Here is a 19397-nt window from a genome sequence, read left to right as displayed (position 1 = left end):
GTGGACTGTTCATATTGCTTCCAGTCTCTTCTGTTCTTTGTTATAAACTAGCTATAGCATTCCTGAACCATTGTTTTGCTGGAAAGAATGTGTGTAAGGACCTGCCTCAGCTATCTTCTCAGGAAAGCATAACTCTTGAAACAACTGGCATTTCAAAAAGAACTTTTACTGAGAGAAAGCGATTGCAGAGAAGTCAGGTGGCGTCTGAAGATTCCCATGCGTTAAGCTATTTTCCCCTTGTTCAAACCCCACCCAGAGCCCCATATCCAGTAGCCAATGTGATGCCATCAAGGTCCTATGGCAAATCCGATAGCTCCAAGGCTGGATGGTGATAGTCCAGATGGCCCATTCCTCCTCCCTAATTCCCAAGCAGTTACAGCAAAAGTGAAAATATGCAAAGCCTTCAACCCATGAGCCTTCCCCCCTCCCCTTCAAAATGGTAGCATTCCGACAGGGACCTGACAATGTGTTTGTTAGCAAAAATGTAATGCATGATGAATTTTAGTAGAACATAATTTGGTAACTCCAAGTTGCCGTACTAACACTTTAAGCCAGGGGTGTCCAACCTTGGCAACTTTAAGACTTGCTGGCTGAGGAATTCTGGGAGTTGAAGTCCACAAGTCTTAAAGTTGCCAAGGTTGGACACCCCTGCTTTAAGCGATATCCCCTTCTTGCTCTTTCTAGTTTCCTCCTCCAACAGAAATAAGAATCTATTCCTTAGAAGATTCCATTGTTGCCTGAAAATGTTATTTTAGACCTATGAATTACGAAACTGCCTACCTTTTGCTTTCAAGGTTATATACAAACTACAAGTGGAGCAATGTAAATGCAAAAAAATATTTTCACTGCAAGGGTTTTATGCCTTTAAACAAAATGCAAAAACCAAGGTCCCAGGGCTATATTCAAAAGTCTTTTTTTAAAAATCCAAATTGTTAATAAAATAGTAATTCTTAAAGTGAGACAAAGGAAAAATAGGAACTGTGTAACAATGATCTTAGTAACTGTCCCTGTCCCCAGCATTTTAGTGAATGTTACAAATATGCAATTGAAAAGTCCAAATTTGATGGTCTGCACAAAAGAGGTTGAGCATCCCTGCTTTAAATATAAGGATCAAATGCACTAAGATTGGTCTAGTCCATTTGTCAGTCCTGTCCTGAGGATACACTACCAACCTGGCAAAAAAATTAAAGTAAAAATCCATTACAATATTTACTGAATTGGCTCAGGGGAAGCAAAGTTTGTTCTTTAACAGATAAAGGTCCCCAGATTAGGAAGTTGAACCTTTGTACTTTGTTGAAGTGGAACTGCATAGAGGTTGTAGCTGTGTTTTAGCAAAATGGGATAAAATTGGCATGTACAATATTTTGGAGCTTTATGATAGAACAAAGCATATGGGCTTTACTGATAATGACACGGGTTTAAACCACATATCTTACATCTCATTCTTCCATAGCTTAGTATAAAAACTCCCACTCTTCACTAAATTTGTTTTTCTTTCAGAATGGAATGAAATATAAGCTAAAGCATTATGAAAGCAACCATATTGCCCATTTTTCATTACAGCTGTTGCAGGTGCATAGAACTATGTATCTTAATAAGCTTTTATTTAAAAATTGGGAAATTTCCAAAAGTTTCCTGTAACCAGTCTTTTTACTCCAGATTTTTGGTCTTGTTTTCCTTGCAGGCATTTAAAACATACTTTCAAATCAACAAAATGGTTCCAGAAAAAGAGAGGAGGTTTTGGAATGTTCTTTATAGGAAAATCTTGAAGATCTGGCTTTTTCCCCTCTAAGGTGGGGTTAGGAAAGAAATTGAGCCCTCATTGTTGATATATATTGCCTTCGGCAGCCACTTCTTGCTCTGCTGGTTTTGATATATAAATAAATCCCTTCTCACCCTATGGGTGGTATGTGTTGTTCTCAATTTTCAGTTTTCTGTTAGATGCCTGAGAGTTTGGAGGTTGTACACAATATCTTAGCTATTCCCAGCACTGCACTCTTCTAGACAGAGAACTCTGATACCTCCTGGGATCTTTTGGAAATACTCTCCCAGCTTAGAAGTTGCAGCCCAAGTGCTCTACCATCATTGGGATCATTTTGGCCTTTACTTTCCATGTTCTCTAATTCCTTCTCCGGCCCCTGGGACTTCTCCAACTTCTCATACTCCTCCTTCCTGATGTTGCTATTGCTTGGTACATTTATCACCACCCTTGTCTGGTTATGATAAATATAGTGGTAGTCTATTACCACGATGTTTGGTTGACTGGCCATCAACCAAACAGTACCTCCTGTCCATCTGGATCTAGAAATCCCACAGGACCTTAGCCCTCTTATTCTCCATAACCTGTGGAATCTTCCATCTGGACATGGGAGACTCTAACCAATTCACTGTGCAAATGGTCTTGTACGCAATGCCAGCTATTTAGTTGTGTAGTTCAGTATATACTGTCCCTGCCTGAAAATTACATCCTGCCACTTTGTGTTGGACTGTTTTTGAGGCATTTCTGCACAGTCTGTACCTTGGGTCCTATCTAATATGATAGTTTCCCTTTTTATGGATCTGGTACTTAGTGCCTATTCTGATGCTACCATAATCAGTGCCTCCGTCCTGTCTTTTAGTCTGGCTCTTCCTAGCCTCTGGTAGGATTTCACAATGTCACCACCACAGCTATCTGTCAATGGTTTGATACATCCCATGCAAGGGGATAGCATGACACCTCCTCTGCTTGATCTTTCTGCCATGTTTGCTGTTGTCTCGTGCATTCTCTCTGCAGCTCATATTTGAGTGCCATCTTATTACTTATATTAAAAAAAAGATACCAAATTTATCTGGCCTGGAAGAGTGAAGAAATTAAATGTACTGAGTGTCTCAAATTTTGCATTCATATTCACTGCTTATTTTGAATCTGTAAATAACTGCACATAAGTATACATTTGCAGAAAGTTTTTCAGTTGAAAAGTGTCCTGTTCGGAGGTGGTATCAATTACTTAGGGATTCGGTTGAAATGTATGATTTGATTTGGCATGCAACTATGTATATGAAGAGCCTATTCTCCTTACCCAATAATTTAAAAAGCCACTTATATGTGCAAAAAAGAGGAAGCCATGCTGTGAAAAATCTGAATCCTACTTTTTCTCCTACCATGTTTTACATGTGGCCATGTAATCCCAGAAATGTAACGTTTCCAAAGACAGAGACAATCTGTAAATAGTCAAATGGAAGTCAAGAGCTAGGGCATCCATCCTTAAGATTTTTTTTTCCCTACATGAGTATGAACTCAGTGAATTTTATTCTGGTCATTGTCCCATCAGAGAAGAATGAAATTTCTGCTTCCTCAACAGCTTGGAGTAAGAAATGCTGGTGTGCATCATGCAGAGGAAGCAGTAGTTGGGATACTGGTATATGTATGCACGTGTGAGACGCAGGGCGCAAGTAATGAAGATTGATTTAAAAGTGCATCTCTCCTAGGTAGCTTGCTATATACAATGATAGCTAGTGACAGGTCAAAACCATATACATTAAATCTGATATTTTGTCGCAATCTGTGAAACTCAGCAAACTTTGTCCAGAACGGCTGAATAATATATGTCAGAGTAAGTAGGGGTGGGGGAATGCTGAATTTGCTTGGGTAAACCAATGTATGCATCTTTTATCCCTAAACAGGCAGGGATTTGAACTGCGCGTGCTGCTGATTTCGGGCGATTTCTACCTCAGGGCCAGATTATAAAATACGTAATACTGTCGCTCAAAGCGTAACCCGTACAGGAATACCCACCACCCCGTCTCCGCAAGAGAAGCCCTCGCTTCCTCAGTCACAAGCCAGAACTCTCGCGATTACGCCAAAACGGGAAAACACGGCCTCCGCCTCCCATTTTGTTACTGGCCAAGCGAGAAGCCAATCGTGGGAGCGCGCTCTTGCGCAACGTCGCTGGTTGGCGGGGCGGGCTTCCCCGGGTTTCTATAAAGGCGCCTGGAGCGAGGAGGCCCTCGCTGCCGCTGCGTTCTTTGACCTTCTCCTCTCCTTCGAAGCTTCCGAGCGGACGGCCCAGGCACCCCCATCATGGCACCGAGGAAATTCTTCGTGGGCGGGAATTGGAAGATGAATGGCGACAAGAAAAGCCTTTCGGAGCTCATCCACACTCTCAATGAGGCTAAGGTCCCTGCAGAGACCGGTAAGGAGGACTTACTGCCGGCTGAAAGGGAAAAGGAAGAGCTTTTGTCTTGGGAAGGGATGGGGGGAGTACCGTGAGTTCTGCCTAAAGGAGGAGCCTTGCAAGAGCAGCAGCCCCGTTTCCTTCGCTTGCATCCCGTCGCTGTCCCCCATTATCGACAGCGGACAGTGGGTTTCCTGGGCGTGGGAAAGGGGCCTCACCTAACCTCAAGAGCTCCTGCCGGTCCCCCCTCCCTCTCTCCAATTGGCCGGGGAAGCAGCGTTTTCTTGTCCGGCGGGCAATTGCACAGCATCCTTCGCCACGCGGAGGAGGTACCCGCCGTGGCCGCGCCTAAATAAAGCCCTCCTGCTGCTTGTGTGACCGCCTGCACGTACCTCCGAGACCGGGGAGCTTTATAAGAATGAATTGAGGACAATCGGCTGTTTGAGAAAAGCAGATTCGGGCTGGGCTGGGCTGGGCTGGGCTGGAGAAGCTATTCGATTTATATTCCTGTCAATCTCACAAAATGACTCCCTAAAAACCTATATAAATCCTACTATGTTAGCGTTTGTTTCTTGTTGACAGAATCAGGCTCTGCAGAAGCTGGTGAGCCAGGAGTCGTCTGTTTTAACTGCCCGTGCAGCTAGGTTATAACATTCAAGACCAAATATAAGAAATGATAATTTTAGCTAAGCTAATGAAGCTATATAATTTAAACTTTTAAGTAAAATACATGAATAACAAAAATCATAAAATTGGTTTCAAGGAACCAGTTTAGAATGTTATCTTCCTTACAACTTGCTTCCTGTATTGGCAGGCCTTATGATGACTAGGCCTATTTGCAGCCACAGCTTTGCCCAAATCACAGTAATATTCATGTTTAAAGACTCCATCTGGTCTCTGAGAATGAAGCAATAGGATAGGGATTGCTAAATTAATCTGCTTGTGAACCTTCAGTTCTTTCATGTAAGTGAATCCAACAGTCTTTTAAGTGATACTAAGTGAAACAGGTTGCCCAACAAGAATTGTGCAGAGCGGTCAAAGAGGATGATACATCCGGTGCCTTTTAATACTAGAGCCCATTCTTTATAGGAAGATAGCAACCTGGCATGTTGCTTTGAACGCTAAAAAAATGCCTTTTAATGCTATTTGCAAAACCCAGTAAGAATTCCTCTGGTAGCAATGACTTGAAAGTATCAGACGGAACCAGACCCTTCTGGCAAGTTCTCTGCTAGCTCGGTCAAAACGGAAAGGGCAAGGTGGATTGAGAAAGGAGTGCAGTTTCTGAAGTGATATTAGAAGGAAATGTCAAAGGCTCTGGAGGAGAAAGATTCCTAAATATAGGTGTTAGAGTATTGCCTAAAAATATCAGCTACTGTACTTGGAACTGGAAACTTTATCCCTATAGCCTGCTAAAGGTCAGGAGAAGGGATGAAGTATAAAAGATACAATTTATTGACCCAGATACTCATTCTATTAATACCTCTTCTATATAGTGCTGCTTGCTTGATTTAGTTGGGTAAACTACATTTGAATGGTTCTGCATTTCCTGGTCTACATTACTAATCTGTATTGAATAGAATACCACAATAATAGTCTCTTTCCTATGATTTTTCAGCCTGGTTTTTAAAAAAACACAATTATGGAGTATACATAGAAAAAAAATCATCAAAACACAAGCGCTTACCCCTCCTATATTTTCCTAAAATATAAGACATAAAGACAGGCCTATGTTAACTGAGGTTATAATTCACTATTATAAAGAAGCTACTAGGCTTAGCTTTATTTTTACCTTCTCTTTTTCATTCACTCACAAAGTTTTCTTCCAGCTTTATAACTGCATGGCACATACAAAGTATGCAGCTGCAGGCTATTTGTTCACCTAAGTGGTAACTTTTAATTGATGGTTAGCCTTCAGGTTCTTAAATGGAATGAAATGTTTTCCTATCACTAGTGCAACAATTCATTTAACTTCCTGCTGTCTTTCATTTGTGGCTTTTATCTACACAAAATGACAAATCAATGAAGCTTATGAACCTTAGAATAGAGCTGGCAAGCAGAGCCATACAGATCAAAAGAGTTACTATAATTCTTCACTTCTTCATTTAAAAACCTTTGATTCTGTCTGCCTAAAATAGTTAATTATGAAATTTTTATGGAGAAAATCAAAGGTACTTAGTGGCTTCTTGCGTAGTAGAGTGCATGCAACATTTTATTTGCTCAGACTGAACTGTAATAGCAGATTATAAGCAAGTATCAGCAGATGGCATTTGTTCTTAGGTTCTGATGAATATCACCTCTTAACTTCAAACCAAGCTACTACAACAATAGGTCAGGCTGGTATGAAACTTATATGAAAAGCACCTCTGCTATTTCTGAAGGATAACAGTGGGCTGGTAAGAGAAATGTATAGAATATTTGAATAGCAGTTATGCGCAAGATATAGATAAAACTCTTCCAAGGTGCTCCTCCTGGTTAGGGTGCCTGTGCTGGCTCCAATCTCTTGATTGTTGTCAGATCCCAAAATCAAGAAAGACATGTAATGAATCTTCCAACTAAATTTCTTTGTTCCACACCTGTAAATAGAACAATGCCCAACTAAAGCAAACTATTACCCACATGAAGCCTATACTTAAGGAACCATTAGGGAGGGTCTGTTTTTACCCTCTTTTTCTCAGAAATCCTCTGAATTAAGTTGTTGCTTCTCTGGAATGCATTCTTCTGAGAATCTACCTTCTTACTACATTTCATCACAACTGATTACCTTTAGGCAAATATACTCAATTAAAAATACATTGATTTGAGTAGTAAGATCAGAGCGTTAAGTGCAGGTGATGCTTTATGACAGGGGTATTCAAACTTGACAGCTTTAAGACTTGTGGACTTCAACTCCCAGAATTCCTCCTCCAGTCATGTTAGCTCAGGAATTCTGGAAGTTGAAGTCCACAAGCCTTAAATTTACCAAGTTTGAAGGCCCTTGCTTTATGATATAGCTGTAAGGTTACACCGGTTATAAAGGCCAAGGGCCAATAAGGGATGGGATTTGGGGATTACATGTATCCTATGAATGCCATAAATGAATAGAAGATTTGAATGCAAATGAATAAATGGTAAGTCTGCAATTGAAAGGGCATTTTAAGTTTCTGCTTTATCCCACATGGTGTTCTTTTTCTTGTTCCAGAGGTGGTTTGTGGTGCCCCTTCCATTTACCTTGACTTTGCCCGTCAGAAACTTGATGCCAAGATTGGGGTGGCTGCACAGAATTGTTACAAGTTGCCTAAAGGAGCATTTACAGGAGAAATCAGGTACGTTACCTGGCCTATGGAAAGCCACACGTTTTAAGCTAGCAGTGTGCTAAAACCTCTGTTTTCTTTTTCTAGCCCATCCATGATAAAAGATGTTGGTGTCACCTGGGTGATCTTAGGACACTCTGAGAGAAGGCATGTCTTTGGTGAGTCAGATGAGGTGAGTGATTTTACCTTTATGTATTTCTTTTCCTTCTTCACCGCCATCTATGACAGGCACTGGGCTTTTTAAACCCAGGATATGCACCAATCTTGTATAAGTTTTCTTTACTTTGTTTCTGCCTCTTTTCAGCTCATTGGACAGAAGGTGGCCCATGCCTTGTCTGAAGGGCTTGGAGTCATTGCTTGCATTGGAGAGAAACTTGATGAGCGAGAGGCTGGTATCACAGAGAAGGTGGTATTCGAACAGACCAAAGCCATTGCTGGTAAGAGACCATGAGAGGAACTCTAGGGAGGGAGTTACTTTTTTTTTTTTTTGAAAATTTTATTTGGGTTTTCACAAAAAGAACATAATACAAATAAAACATCTTTTTTTTAAAATAGCATGGTCCCGGGTTACACTTCTTCATACAGACACAAACTCAATTTCATGTTTATTTCTGTATTCTATTCCATATCTTATTACTGTTTTACATTTTCTACATAGTTTTTCCCCTCTTTTAATTTTCTCAATTTTGTTTTGATTATCTGATCTCAATTCAAATCATTAGATTTATACTTTTGTCTGTTCTGTTTCAATTTCATATTATCTTATTAAACAAATTTTCTCCTGTAGTTACTAATTGGAGTATGACACCTTTATATCTTTTAATTTTATCCATTCAACTCTTATTTAAGCTTCAATGTATACCTTTAAGATTATAACATTCAATACAATACATAACTTCCAATTGAATTCTGCTTGGTACATTCTTAAAATACACACTATATTCTTAAAAAAAGATTATATATATATATATGTAAATAAAACACTCATTCCATTCCAATTCAATTCTATCATTAATATTCATTAAAATCTTAACATCTTTTACCTTTCTTTTCAATTAAATATCATACTTCCTTGGGAACACTTATAAACTTTTCATAATTAATTTTTTTTCCATATTTCTCTTCACTTATATTTTATAAATCATTAATAATTAAAATGTTTCCATCCTTTTCTAATTTAATTCTCTTATTCACTTTATTTCATTTATTAACAAACATTCCACTAGATTATGATAAATATTTTATCCATCATTTTAAGCATATTTTCTAAAATTATTTCTATTTGTAATATAACAATACTATCTTATGTACCTTTGCAGAATCCCTTTTACAATTAAGTTTTCACCCATTATCTCTAAATAGGCTTATACTTTCAATTCTTAGAGCTTTGCCCTATTTTTCTATATCTTGTTTCTGTCCTTTATAACTTCTTTTCCTTTCCTTCTTCCCTCTCTTCTTGTCTCTCCCCCTTTTACCCCCTTGTCTCTCTACTTCTAATTCTCTCTTCTGTATTTCCTTCTTCTGTTGCTTTCTAATATACTTATTTTTCAAACTATTCTTCTTTTTGGTTGTTTTTTCAAACAAATCTTAAACTTTTTGTTCTCTTCCCCCCTCTTTCCTTTTTTCCCCCCACATAAAATTACTTGTTCATTAAAGATGGCTTCTTCTTTGTCTCAATCTTCTTGTTCTGCAAGCATTTCCTGTTGTTTCTCATAGTTCCAGATCTCCATTTCTAAGAGTTGAAGTACGAAGCCAAAATAACTTCTCTTTTCTTGTGCATCTTCTTTGTACTTTCTAAAGTTCCATTTTCAATTCTTCTTAAAGTGGTGCCATTTTAAACACTTTTAAACAACCACCCGATTGATTTTAGTCATTTAAATGCAATAACCAAAAATCCAGAGATCACCAAGTAATCCAAATAATCCCAAGATGTTTCTTACTTCTTTTTTCCACTTTCTCTTCCTGGGGTTCTATTTTGTTGCCAAGTTTCAGTTAAAATGTATCTTTTAGGAATCTTGTTGGTTTTAATTCCAGGCAGTCTCCTCCATTTTTCCAGATCCTGCCCTTTTATTCTTTTTCTCTCCTTTCCTGCTTTTGAAAGCTTTTAAGTATCCAGAAATCTTTATTATCCCTTTGACATTTTATTTTCAGCTTAAATGCCTGTTGATGTCAAAGTGGATTTTTTTTCCAATTTCTTGCTTAAGTCTCTTAGCTGTCAGTATATGGAAGGGAAGAGAGAAAAAAACAACACCAAATCCTTTCCCTTCTATCTCTCCTTCAAAATCCTCTTTGGGAACAATGTTATTTTTTTTATAGTTTAAATTCCAGGGTACCTTGCATTGTTGCTTTTGCAGTTTAACCCGGTCAACCAAGACTTTCTCTTATCTTCCTCCTGCACATTCTTTTCCGGTCAAGATCTTCTTTGAGGTGACCATTTCTGACCACCACTGCAACCGCCTTCAGGAAAGGGAGTAATGGCCAGCTGAGGAGGAGAGATGCGGCTCTCCTCAACCCTGCTGGCAGTCTTCCCCCTCTTCACCACCTCTACGGGGTGGCTTAGATCCGATACCATCCGGCTCAGGGCGCTCCGGCGGCGAGCACAGATCGAAACCGTGCACGATCGCGGTTTCGGTCTATCAGCGAAGGAACTCAAGCCGGAAGTCCCCTAGGGAGGGAGTTTCTCATCTCTCCCCCATCCTTCCTGACTTATTCAAAACAGCAAAAGTCTCTTGGTTTTTGTTTTAATTAAGTTCCCACCAACTAGGGAGATTAGAGCAGTAAAACACATTTATTGCTGTTAAAGTAATCAGACAATTATTCTAGATTAGGCATAAAATGCCATAGTTCATGCTCAGAAAGTCTTACATCATAGATCTTAACAGATCTTTTAGGTAAATCAGAATGTGTTGCTTGTTATGTTAACTGCTGGATATACTAATGCCCATTGTCAAAAACAAGGGCTCCAGAGGTAAAGAGTCATTGCTATGACTGATTTGTTGTTACTTAGGGTAACTGTCCTTGTGTTTTCATTTGCCTCACTTGTTGTCAGTCTTTGTTGGCTAACCATAGAAATGCATGGAGGGAAGCTGCAAGACACAATCAGAGGACTAATCATTCTTCCCCTCTCTACCATGTGGGATTTTTCTCAGTTCCTAAATAACATTTATTTGCTTTGTTTTTTTCCCCAGACAATGTGAAGGACTGGAGTAAAGTGGTTCTTGCCTATGAGCCAGTTTGGGCCATTGGAACTGGTAAAACGGCAACTCCCCAACAGGTATGAAAGTGTCTAGGGACATCCTGTTTTCAAACCTTGGGTCTCTTTTTTAGAGACTCCCCAAGTGAATAGCATCTCTTATCTTCACTTCAAGATGTCTGCAGCTACATGACAATACAACTTCTTAAAAACCCACTTTTTTTAACCTACTTTCTCTTGCAGGCTCAGGAAGTTCATGACAAGTTGAGGAACTGGCTGAAGACCCATGTTTCCGAAGCCGTTGCACAGTCAACTCGAATCATCTATGGAGGTATGTAGAATCTGTCCTCGATCATTGCATAATGATGCTGTGGTAACAATTTGCCAGTTTGTTTCCTGAATGCATATCAAGCTCCCTATTTCTGATGTCTGTGTAATAATAGAGCATTGATATTTGACGGATTCATTTTTATAAACAATGTAACCCTGAATTGGGAGTATACTTAATGATATCCTGGTCACCCTCACCTACACAGAATTGGGATCTGAAAAAAGTTTTTTTTTTAATGAAGAGAATGATTCGAGATGATATTTTATGGAGAAACAAGCAGCTGAGAAGTGATATACAGTAAGACTATAGATACTTCCAAAATTATTTGGAAAAATGCTTCATTCAGACAAGCACAGCATCTCTGGTATTCGTTGAAACAGCTTTATTTGTTTGAGAGTAATGTGGCTCTCCCCAAACTTTGGGGGGATGGGGGAAATCGGGGTTCAGATCTCTTAAGTAAATTACAAAGCTTGACGTATTGAATAGGTTTCTGATAAGAATTTAAAGGTTTGACTGCGTGTGGTATACAGTGTAATGCTGTGTGACTAACAATACCTAAATCCATAAAATATATTAAATACCTTCCCTCCTCCATTAAAAGCCATCAAGCTCTAGCCAAACAGCATAATAATTTGATTGATGTATGACATCCAGAGTTGCTTTTTGTAAAATGGATGGGTATTTAAACATAAATAACAGCCTTGCACCAACTGTGTCTGCGCTGGGTTCAATTCATGTCTTGGCCCAGTGCTAGTGGAAAACTAGATTTGCCTCCTAGGCAGAATAGGTCCTACGAGATCATTTGATAGAGGGGACCTGAAGCATTCCCATCCTGTTGGATCTGGTGGGATGGGCAGATATCCTCAAAGACAACTTGACCCTGTGCCATTCAAGACTTTAAAAGTGATAACTAACACCTTGAACTGCACTCAGAATGTGAGAACCAGTGTGGTTTATAGTGCAGGTGAATTTTGGAGCTGCATGTGCCATTGCATTGTGGATCAGATGAAGCTTCTGGATGATTTTCAAGGGCAACCTGTAGTCCAACAACCACTTTTTCAGCAACCTTTCAGTTTGGACAGGGCTGAATGAACAAAACTTATTACTGGCCCTCAAACATTCTGGCTATTGCACTGCCCCTGTGCTCACATGATTGCAATTCAGGTGCCTGGCAACCAGCTTGCACTTATGATGGTTTTGATGTCCTGAAGCAATCTGATAATCTTTTGTGACCTCACCTGCTAGCTTCCCACAAGCAAAGTCAATGGAGAAGCCAGGAGGGAAAGTTGCAAGTCATTCTGGTAAATCCCCTCCCCTGCCTTCCTATGAAGCGTGCCACACACTACATGGCCTTTCTGCACTCGTATCAACCCTGGCCTCCATGCACTTGTATGGACCCACGCCCTCCTCTGAGTATCTCTTGTACTTTCAACCTCCTTCCCTTGGTATCTCCACACTCACATGGACTTGTGCCCTCAGCTTCTCTACATTCACACGCCACACCACAACACCCTCATTCTCCAACTCTCATGCAACCTTCACCAAGCCTCCAGGTTTCCCCCAGGTCCCTCTTTCCTCCCCCCTCCCAGGTAATATCCCACCACTTCCCACTTTGCATGTTTTGGGGTTATGACAGCAGCCAGGATTGCTGTCACTAATCGATGCAGTCATGTAATAGGCTTTTTTATTGTATTGTTTAGCTATGGCAATCTTGGTCCCAATAGCCATTGTAACTTGAGGATTGTCTATATATCTCTTTCAGATTGTACTCCACCATATGCCAGTTGCCTAAGCCCATCTGATTAAACTAAATTCCATCTTTCCCAAAAGCTTTGCATGGGGATTTGTTAGGGGCATTATCTTTTTTAAAAAATGATGAAACACCTTGCATTTTTTGTTTCTACTTACTGTATTCTACGTTCTGCATTTTTTTTTCTTTTCCTAAATGAAATTTTATTCTTTCTAGGTTCAGTTACTGCTGCCAACTGCAAAGAATTGGCCTCTCAACATGATGTAGATGGCTTTCTTGTTGGTGGGGCTTCCCTGAAGCCTGAATTTGTAAGCATCATCAATGCAAAACAGTGAAACCTACTCTATAGAACCTGAAATAAAAAAAAGCTGGAGGGAGAACCAACCCTGGTTGGAAGAGAAATACTGTAAAGATACACTTGCACTCAAGTGAAATGGCCTCACCTTCAATCCCTTTTCCCACCTTTATCATTCACCTCTGCTGCTAAACATGGATGCCAATATATGAATATTGTGTTCCTTCATAAAAGCAATATTTCATTTGCTTCCTCTGTACTTGTGAGAGGGGCTTCCTGCCTTGGTTTTTAGGCTCTGTAAACTAGTCAGGCCTATTTTCTTTCCACTCCAAACTTCTGCTCTAGAGGGACATCTGCCTTGTTAAGGAAGGTGTTCACCTCATGGTTCACCTAATTTGGACTCTGTGCCTAGTGGCTTGTAATTGCCTGTAAGTTGTATATTCCTTCCGTGTCTCCTAGGCCGTTGGTATAACTAGAAATAAACAAATGGAAAGTAGTGTGTAGGAACTATTATTGTTGTTTGAGGGAAAACATCTCAAAAGCTTTTGATATACATAAGAGTTTTTACACATTTTTAGAGAATGCTGAATTCTCATTCCTTATCATGCTGGTTCTGTTCCAGCGAGCTAGGAATTGGAACTGGACATAAGAAACTATGCATATGCTTAAGGGAAAATGCCTGTAACACACTGACAGGATTTCTCAAGATCTTAAGGCAAGAATCAAGGCTCAGTTCTTCTTTCCCTATGCCTGACATATCAGTGGTTGATAGTCAGCTCCACAGCAGTGTTATGAAATGTCTTCAAACTCCATCAAACACTACTAGTTCCATTTCTTTGTCTTTCAAACAACACCTAACCACAGATAGTTCGGTGCAAAACTGCTCTCCCTGTGTTAAGAATGGGATTCTGCTTAAAAAGTGCCTCATATCTCCCCAAAGTTACATTTAGGCATCATGGATTATTCACAGAGTCGTCATTAGGATTATATGGAAGTCAAAAGGCATTCACAGTTCTAAATGTTTGTTGCCCTATTCTAAAATTGAGAAGGCTCAATACTGAGTAGGATGAGAATATTTGACATAGGGTCTGTCGCTTTCAAGCCTCTTGGTTGTCATAAATGGTGCTGTAAGGGTAAAAGCTATTAAGAAAACAGTTTATACTGAGAACATATCCAAAGTAATTGTAGAAGCAAACATCCATGCATGTTGGGGATATGGTTTACATGTATATATCATTGGGCCATATTCAATTGGTTGAAAGCAGGGATACGTCATTACAACCGGATGCAACCAGTTACGACCACAGAATGGGGTGCTTTTTATCAAAAGCAGGCATGAAATAAATTTTAATTATTCCAAGATTTAAGTTTTAAAAGAGGATGCAAAAAGTATAGCTTGGAGAAGTCTACTGCAGAGCTTCATTTATTCTGTCCCTCGTGAGAGAACTTTTGCTAGAGGTAAAATGTGGATTGATAAAGGAAATGTGAGGTTGGAGTTTTTGTTTTTGCTTTTACTGGGATATAGTCATGTTTCAAATTATGTGTCTAATTTCCAAATAATTTTATATGACACTACTCAAAACTAATCAGTATTTTAGGCAGAATTGTAGGCAATGTGAGAGTGTTGTATTGCCCTTTGAGGTAGTCTGGAAAGAAGCACAAACCATGAGTACTAAGATCCTTTTATTGTAAGGTTAAAGTAACAAAATCTTGCCAGTCTTAAAGGACTTTCCTCCTTTCCAGAAAAATGGTGAGGATCCCTTTTGAGGTGCTTCCTGTCCCTTCTACAGACTGAGGTAGCTTTTGCATATCTAGGCTATGGCTCTTCCTCCTGTTTCCCAGGGTCATTCTCACGTACCCATTACATACTCCTTGCTCTCTCCCCACATACATTTGAAAACTTTTAGAGTAACTTAAGATGCAGATGGCAAAAATGGTATCCTGTAGTATTTTTTGTGACCCCACAAGACAATATTTGCTTATTCTGGAGCACTGCCCCTTTTTTTCCTAGCAGGCAGAATCGGTTGCAAAAGGCCTACAGTGGATTACTGGAATATGTTTCACTTTAGGATAGAAACAAAAATAATATCTGACTTTTATATTGCTAAAATTTGAGATTAACCATTCCAGCTGACCAAGACTATAGTTCCAGGTTTTATTTTAATCTAGCCAGAGTTCTTGAGAGCTCCAAAAAGTTTTGGGTTGTTTCTAAGAAAGCTATCAACTAACTTTAGATTATGGTTAAGTAGGAATTTCAGACTATTTTCTATCAACATCTTCAAGTATTACCTGTGTCTTTGCAAAAATAATTTGAGCATTAGAGGGAGAAATTAAAGACATAATTGCTGGAAGTCCCATTGATTTCTGAACTTTGTCTCACTTCTTTAATTGTTATTAAATACTTTTTCAAACAAAATGAAATTTATGAAGTAAGAATAAAGATTAAAAAAAATAAGAGAAAAATAAAAAACATGGCTTCTGACTTCCTTTGCAACAAAAATTAACGTGTTATCCAGTCTCCCTCATTAATATTATAAAAATCCCTTTGGCCCCTTGATTACTCCTTATTCTCTTATCAAATCTATAAACCACTTCACTTTTCTCTATTCTCAATAAAAAGTTCATAAAAGGTTTGTTTTATCCATGCTCATGGCATATCAGATATCTTCACAACTCATTTCTCTATTGTGCATTTAATGCTTGTCACATTTTTCGTGCACATTGGCAAAAGCAGATATATAAGCAAGAATATAAGTCAGTTAAAGATATTTGCTGAATTAAATGCTAAATTGATATAACATTCAGGAATTAATTTGCAAAATTGGCAAAGAAAATATTGGTAGAGGCAGCATCTATTACAGCAACTGCACTTTGAAATCAACTTGTCTTGTACAAATTTTATCAAGGTGAAAATATATTTTATTCAGTCACTGAATTTGGATAAAGCTGTTTTTGATGCTCCTCTGTTTAGATCAGTGTTTTTCTTGCCACATTTGAAAAATGCTGATCTAAATGTTTATTCCATGTCCAGATCAAGGATATGGTAATAATATTAGAAACTTGGGCTCTTTGCTGGGCTGTGATCCTGTCGCATTCTTTGGACATACTTTGGCTCCTGCCCCAGATCTGTTGAATAGATTACAATGTGGTTTGCACCTCACTGGTTTAATTCAGAGAACAGCCTGTTGTGATACTGGATTTGTTTGAAGAGGCTGTCAGCTAAAGTATCTGTCAGTTCAATTTGTTGGATTCAAATCTTAATACAATGCCAAAAGGATTAAACCTACTGCATGTTTTGTTTTTTAAGTTGACATAATCAAGGGGTCAAACTTGAATCTGTACACCCAGCAATTAAGCCCCACTGAGATCAATAGGACGTGTATATATAGGATTCAAATATACAGTATATATAAAGAGCTAAATTGAAGAAATCAGATTATCTGTAACGTATCATCTCTAACTGGGTATTCAGAAATTTATTTTTAATCATAGCCCTTACTAGATCAAAAATCATACATGAATCAGGCAGGTGTTTGAATTGGGCTTTTAATCTGTACACTGCATAGAATTTAACAAGATGAATGTGACTATATAAATGTCTTAATTTTTGGAACTATATATCAGGTAAATTGCATTTTGGTGGCCAAGAATCTTCTCTATTAACAGTCACATCACAGAAAAATTGAGCAAAAGCCTTGTGACCTTTGCTACGGCATATCAAAAATAGTTGTAGCCTGATTTCTTAATATGTTCACAAAGTCAAATATTAAACTGATAAGTTATTTCATAAACACTTTATTCAGCAGATTGCATAACTTTTAATCCAATTACAGGGAATAAATAATTGAATTGTCATATTTCATTTAGTTTGATCAATCCTATGTCTTATAATGGTAATGTACGAAAGAGGACAGATGATTTTGGATTTCAGACAATATTACATAGTGGCCATCAAGAACAAGGGCAAAGTTCATAAAAGAATTGGAGTTGACTTTCCCAACTGAGGGCATGCTCAGAGTAAGAAGGGACAAAGAACATACGGAGATGAGATAGGAAAGTCTTGACAAATTGTTTGGAATCTTAGCTTCCAGGGAGGAGATAATTCCCAATTTTTTAATTTGCTGGGATTTATTAAGACTGAAATAAAAATGCCTCATGTATAGTAACTGATAAGAACAAAAACATTCACAAACATTTTTTTAAAGTATGAAACTATTCTCCAAAGAAGAAACCCATCTTACACAAGATACTAACTAAATCATAAGATCTGTGCAAACTAGTATAAAAGCTACCACAATATTATAAACCAGAAACAAGCCAACTACATTCAGATGTAATAAATGAGCTCAGACTTATTCTTAAAATCCAATGCAACCCTAATCACAGTGAACCTGTCCAGAATACTACTCCAGTGTTAATCTTCATGCACAACTGATTAAATTGTGATACTCCTTCAGGACTAAATGCAGACACACCCTGCATAATTGGTGGCAAGTGGTCTCAAAACATTCTATATGGCTTGATAGAACAGCTTTTTTATTTCCCACTTTCTTTTGATGTTCCTGTTTTACCATACCTAAGGTATATCTTGGGAATAGTCTTAACAGAATCCTTAAATCTCGTTCAATTTTTACACTGTCTTTCTGAAGATCTTATCAATTAGTCTTCTAGTAACTATTTTGTGAGTATTCCCAGCCATAGCTCTTACGTGAACAGGCAAATATTCATATATTTTGTATGGAAATTTACAACAGGTTCTCCAACTTCTAATGTTCCCACCAGTCAAAAAAGACTGCTTACCCTGATTCATTAGCTGTGTTTACTATGTACATGGAAGCATTCAAAACTATTTTAAACCATCTTTTCCACACAACTTGCTTGTGGTCTTTCCTTAGGAATCCATGCACAAAAGATTCTGTAGCTCTATACCTTGCCATACGTTCCTCTTAAGTCTTGGAGTCTTCATCTCATTGAGCTTCTAGATGGTGTAGCCATTTGGGTCCCAAGCACTAGATAAACTCCCTGTTCAGCCCTCGAGTTACACTTGATAGTGCCCAGCATTTTATCTTCTTTGAACTATATGTATTTAGCTTTTAGGAAGGATTTTTACCCATGTTGCAAATGTATTTGCTACACAAGTGTATTGGATTTCTCAAGAGTGCAGTTACCTGTTCTGTAGATGTAACCCTACTACATGTTTTATGTCTTCTGTCACTTCACTGACATATCCTTTGGGGCACGCAACAAAATCATATTTTCATGTTAAAAGAGCAGGGGAGAGACACCCTACGATATTTGAGTGGAGGAGATCCCAAAATAAAGAAGTGGACACCAGAGTGTTTGGTGCCATCATCAGACTAATGTTTTCAGTATTCCATTCTCCCCAGAAATCATACTTCCTATTTTTGATGGTAGATAACAAAGAAATAGCAACTTTTTTTGCCAGAAAAGCATGTTTCTATTAGGAAGGTCCACGCCTAATTTGGACCTGCCTAGTCCAAATGAACATAATTAAATCAGTTCTTCACCTGCCCATTTCAATGATTTCACCATGTCAGTGTTCACTCATTGTGACCTTTGACTGCTGTTGAAGGAGCATAGTAAACGTTTGGTTCATACTGGGGACATAGTCCCTCAATTACTTGCAATTTTATTAGCAATCGAGTTGAAGTAGAGATTGACCAAAAAGGGTTGTTTCATTCAACTGATGGCACTATGCTCTGTACTGCATCAAATCCTCTACAAGTTGAAATCAAGAACCAATAACCATGATGATTTGTAGCCCAACATTATACATTCACAGGACACACAGCTTCCTTCCTCACCCAACCTTGTGTATCTAATTAAGTGCTCTTTATTTAATTTACTAATGCAGGACACTTTTGCCAAGTGACATGCATGTTAGATTATTTACTTGATTTACCTGAATGTTCCAGGTAGTATTCTGCATTAAAATAAATGCAGAATAAGTTCAGTAGCATACATTAAAAGCAATAATAAAACGAGATAAAAGTCTGACAAAAGTCCATGCTGCGGTAAAAGCAACTTGGAATGCTATGGCTCTTAGGCTTGTTCAATTGATTTGTAATGCTGATTCAGCCTGTAATGTAAACTGTGGCAGGGTGAATGAATCTATCACTTCAGCTTAATATATTCTCTCAACAGCACCCCAATTTATTATCACACAAGCCTTTATTGATGAGGGAGATGCAATGGATCCTCAGGAAACTTATTTGTCATGCATCTGTAAGCTAGTTAGCTATGCAACCAAGAAGTGATAGAAGTCAGAGGAAATAAAATGGGAAAGGTGAAAAACCGACACAATAATGACAGCATTCATAACAAGTTAGCATTACTGAATAAATTTGACAAAAGGTGGTAGAG

The 19397-nt window shown here is 38.5% G+C and overlaps 1 protein-coding gene across 1 annotated transcript; it reads left to right on the top strand.

The window, feature by feature from the left end:
• The first annotated feature begins 3989 nt into the window (after positions 1 to 3989).
• Positions 3990 to 13509, top strand: TPI1 (triosephosphate isomerase 1). Its single transcript, XM_026713364.2, has 7 exons — positions 3990 to 4172; positions 7333 to 7456; positions 7532 to 7616; positions 7749 to 7881; positions 10633 to 10718; positions 10881 to 10968; positions 12935 to 13509. The coding sequence occupies exons 1-7, from the start codon at positions 4061 to 4063 to the stop codon at positions 13051 to 13053; spliced, it is 747 nt and encodes a 248-aa protein (XP_026569149.1). The 5' UTR covers positions 3990 to 4060; the 3' UTR covers positions 13054 to 13509.
• Positions 13510 to 19397: the final 5888 nt, after the last annotated feature.

This window comes from Pseudonaja textilis, chromosome 2 (assembly GCF_049901715.1).
Source record: "Pseudonaja textilis isolate UNSWEBS1 chromosome 2, rPseTex1.2, whole genome shotgun sequence".
Lineage (NCBI taxonomy): Eukaryota > Metazoa > Chordata > Lepidosauria > Squamata > Elapidae > Pseudonaja > Pseudonaja textilis.
Note: the sequence above shows the minus strand (reverse complement) of the source record. Positions and strands in the feature narration are given on the sequence as shown.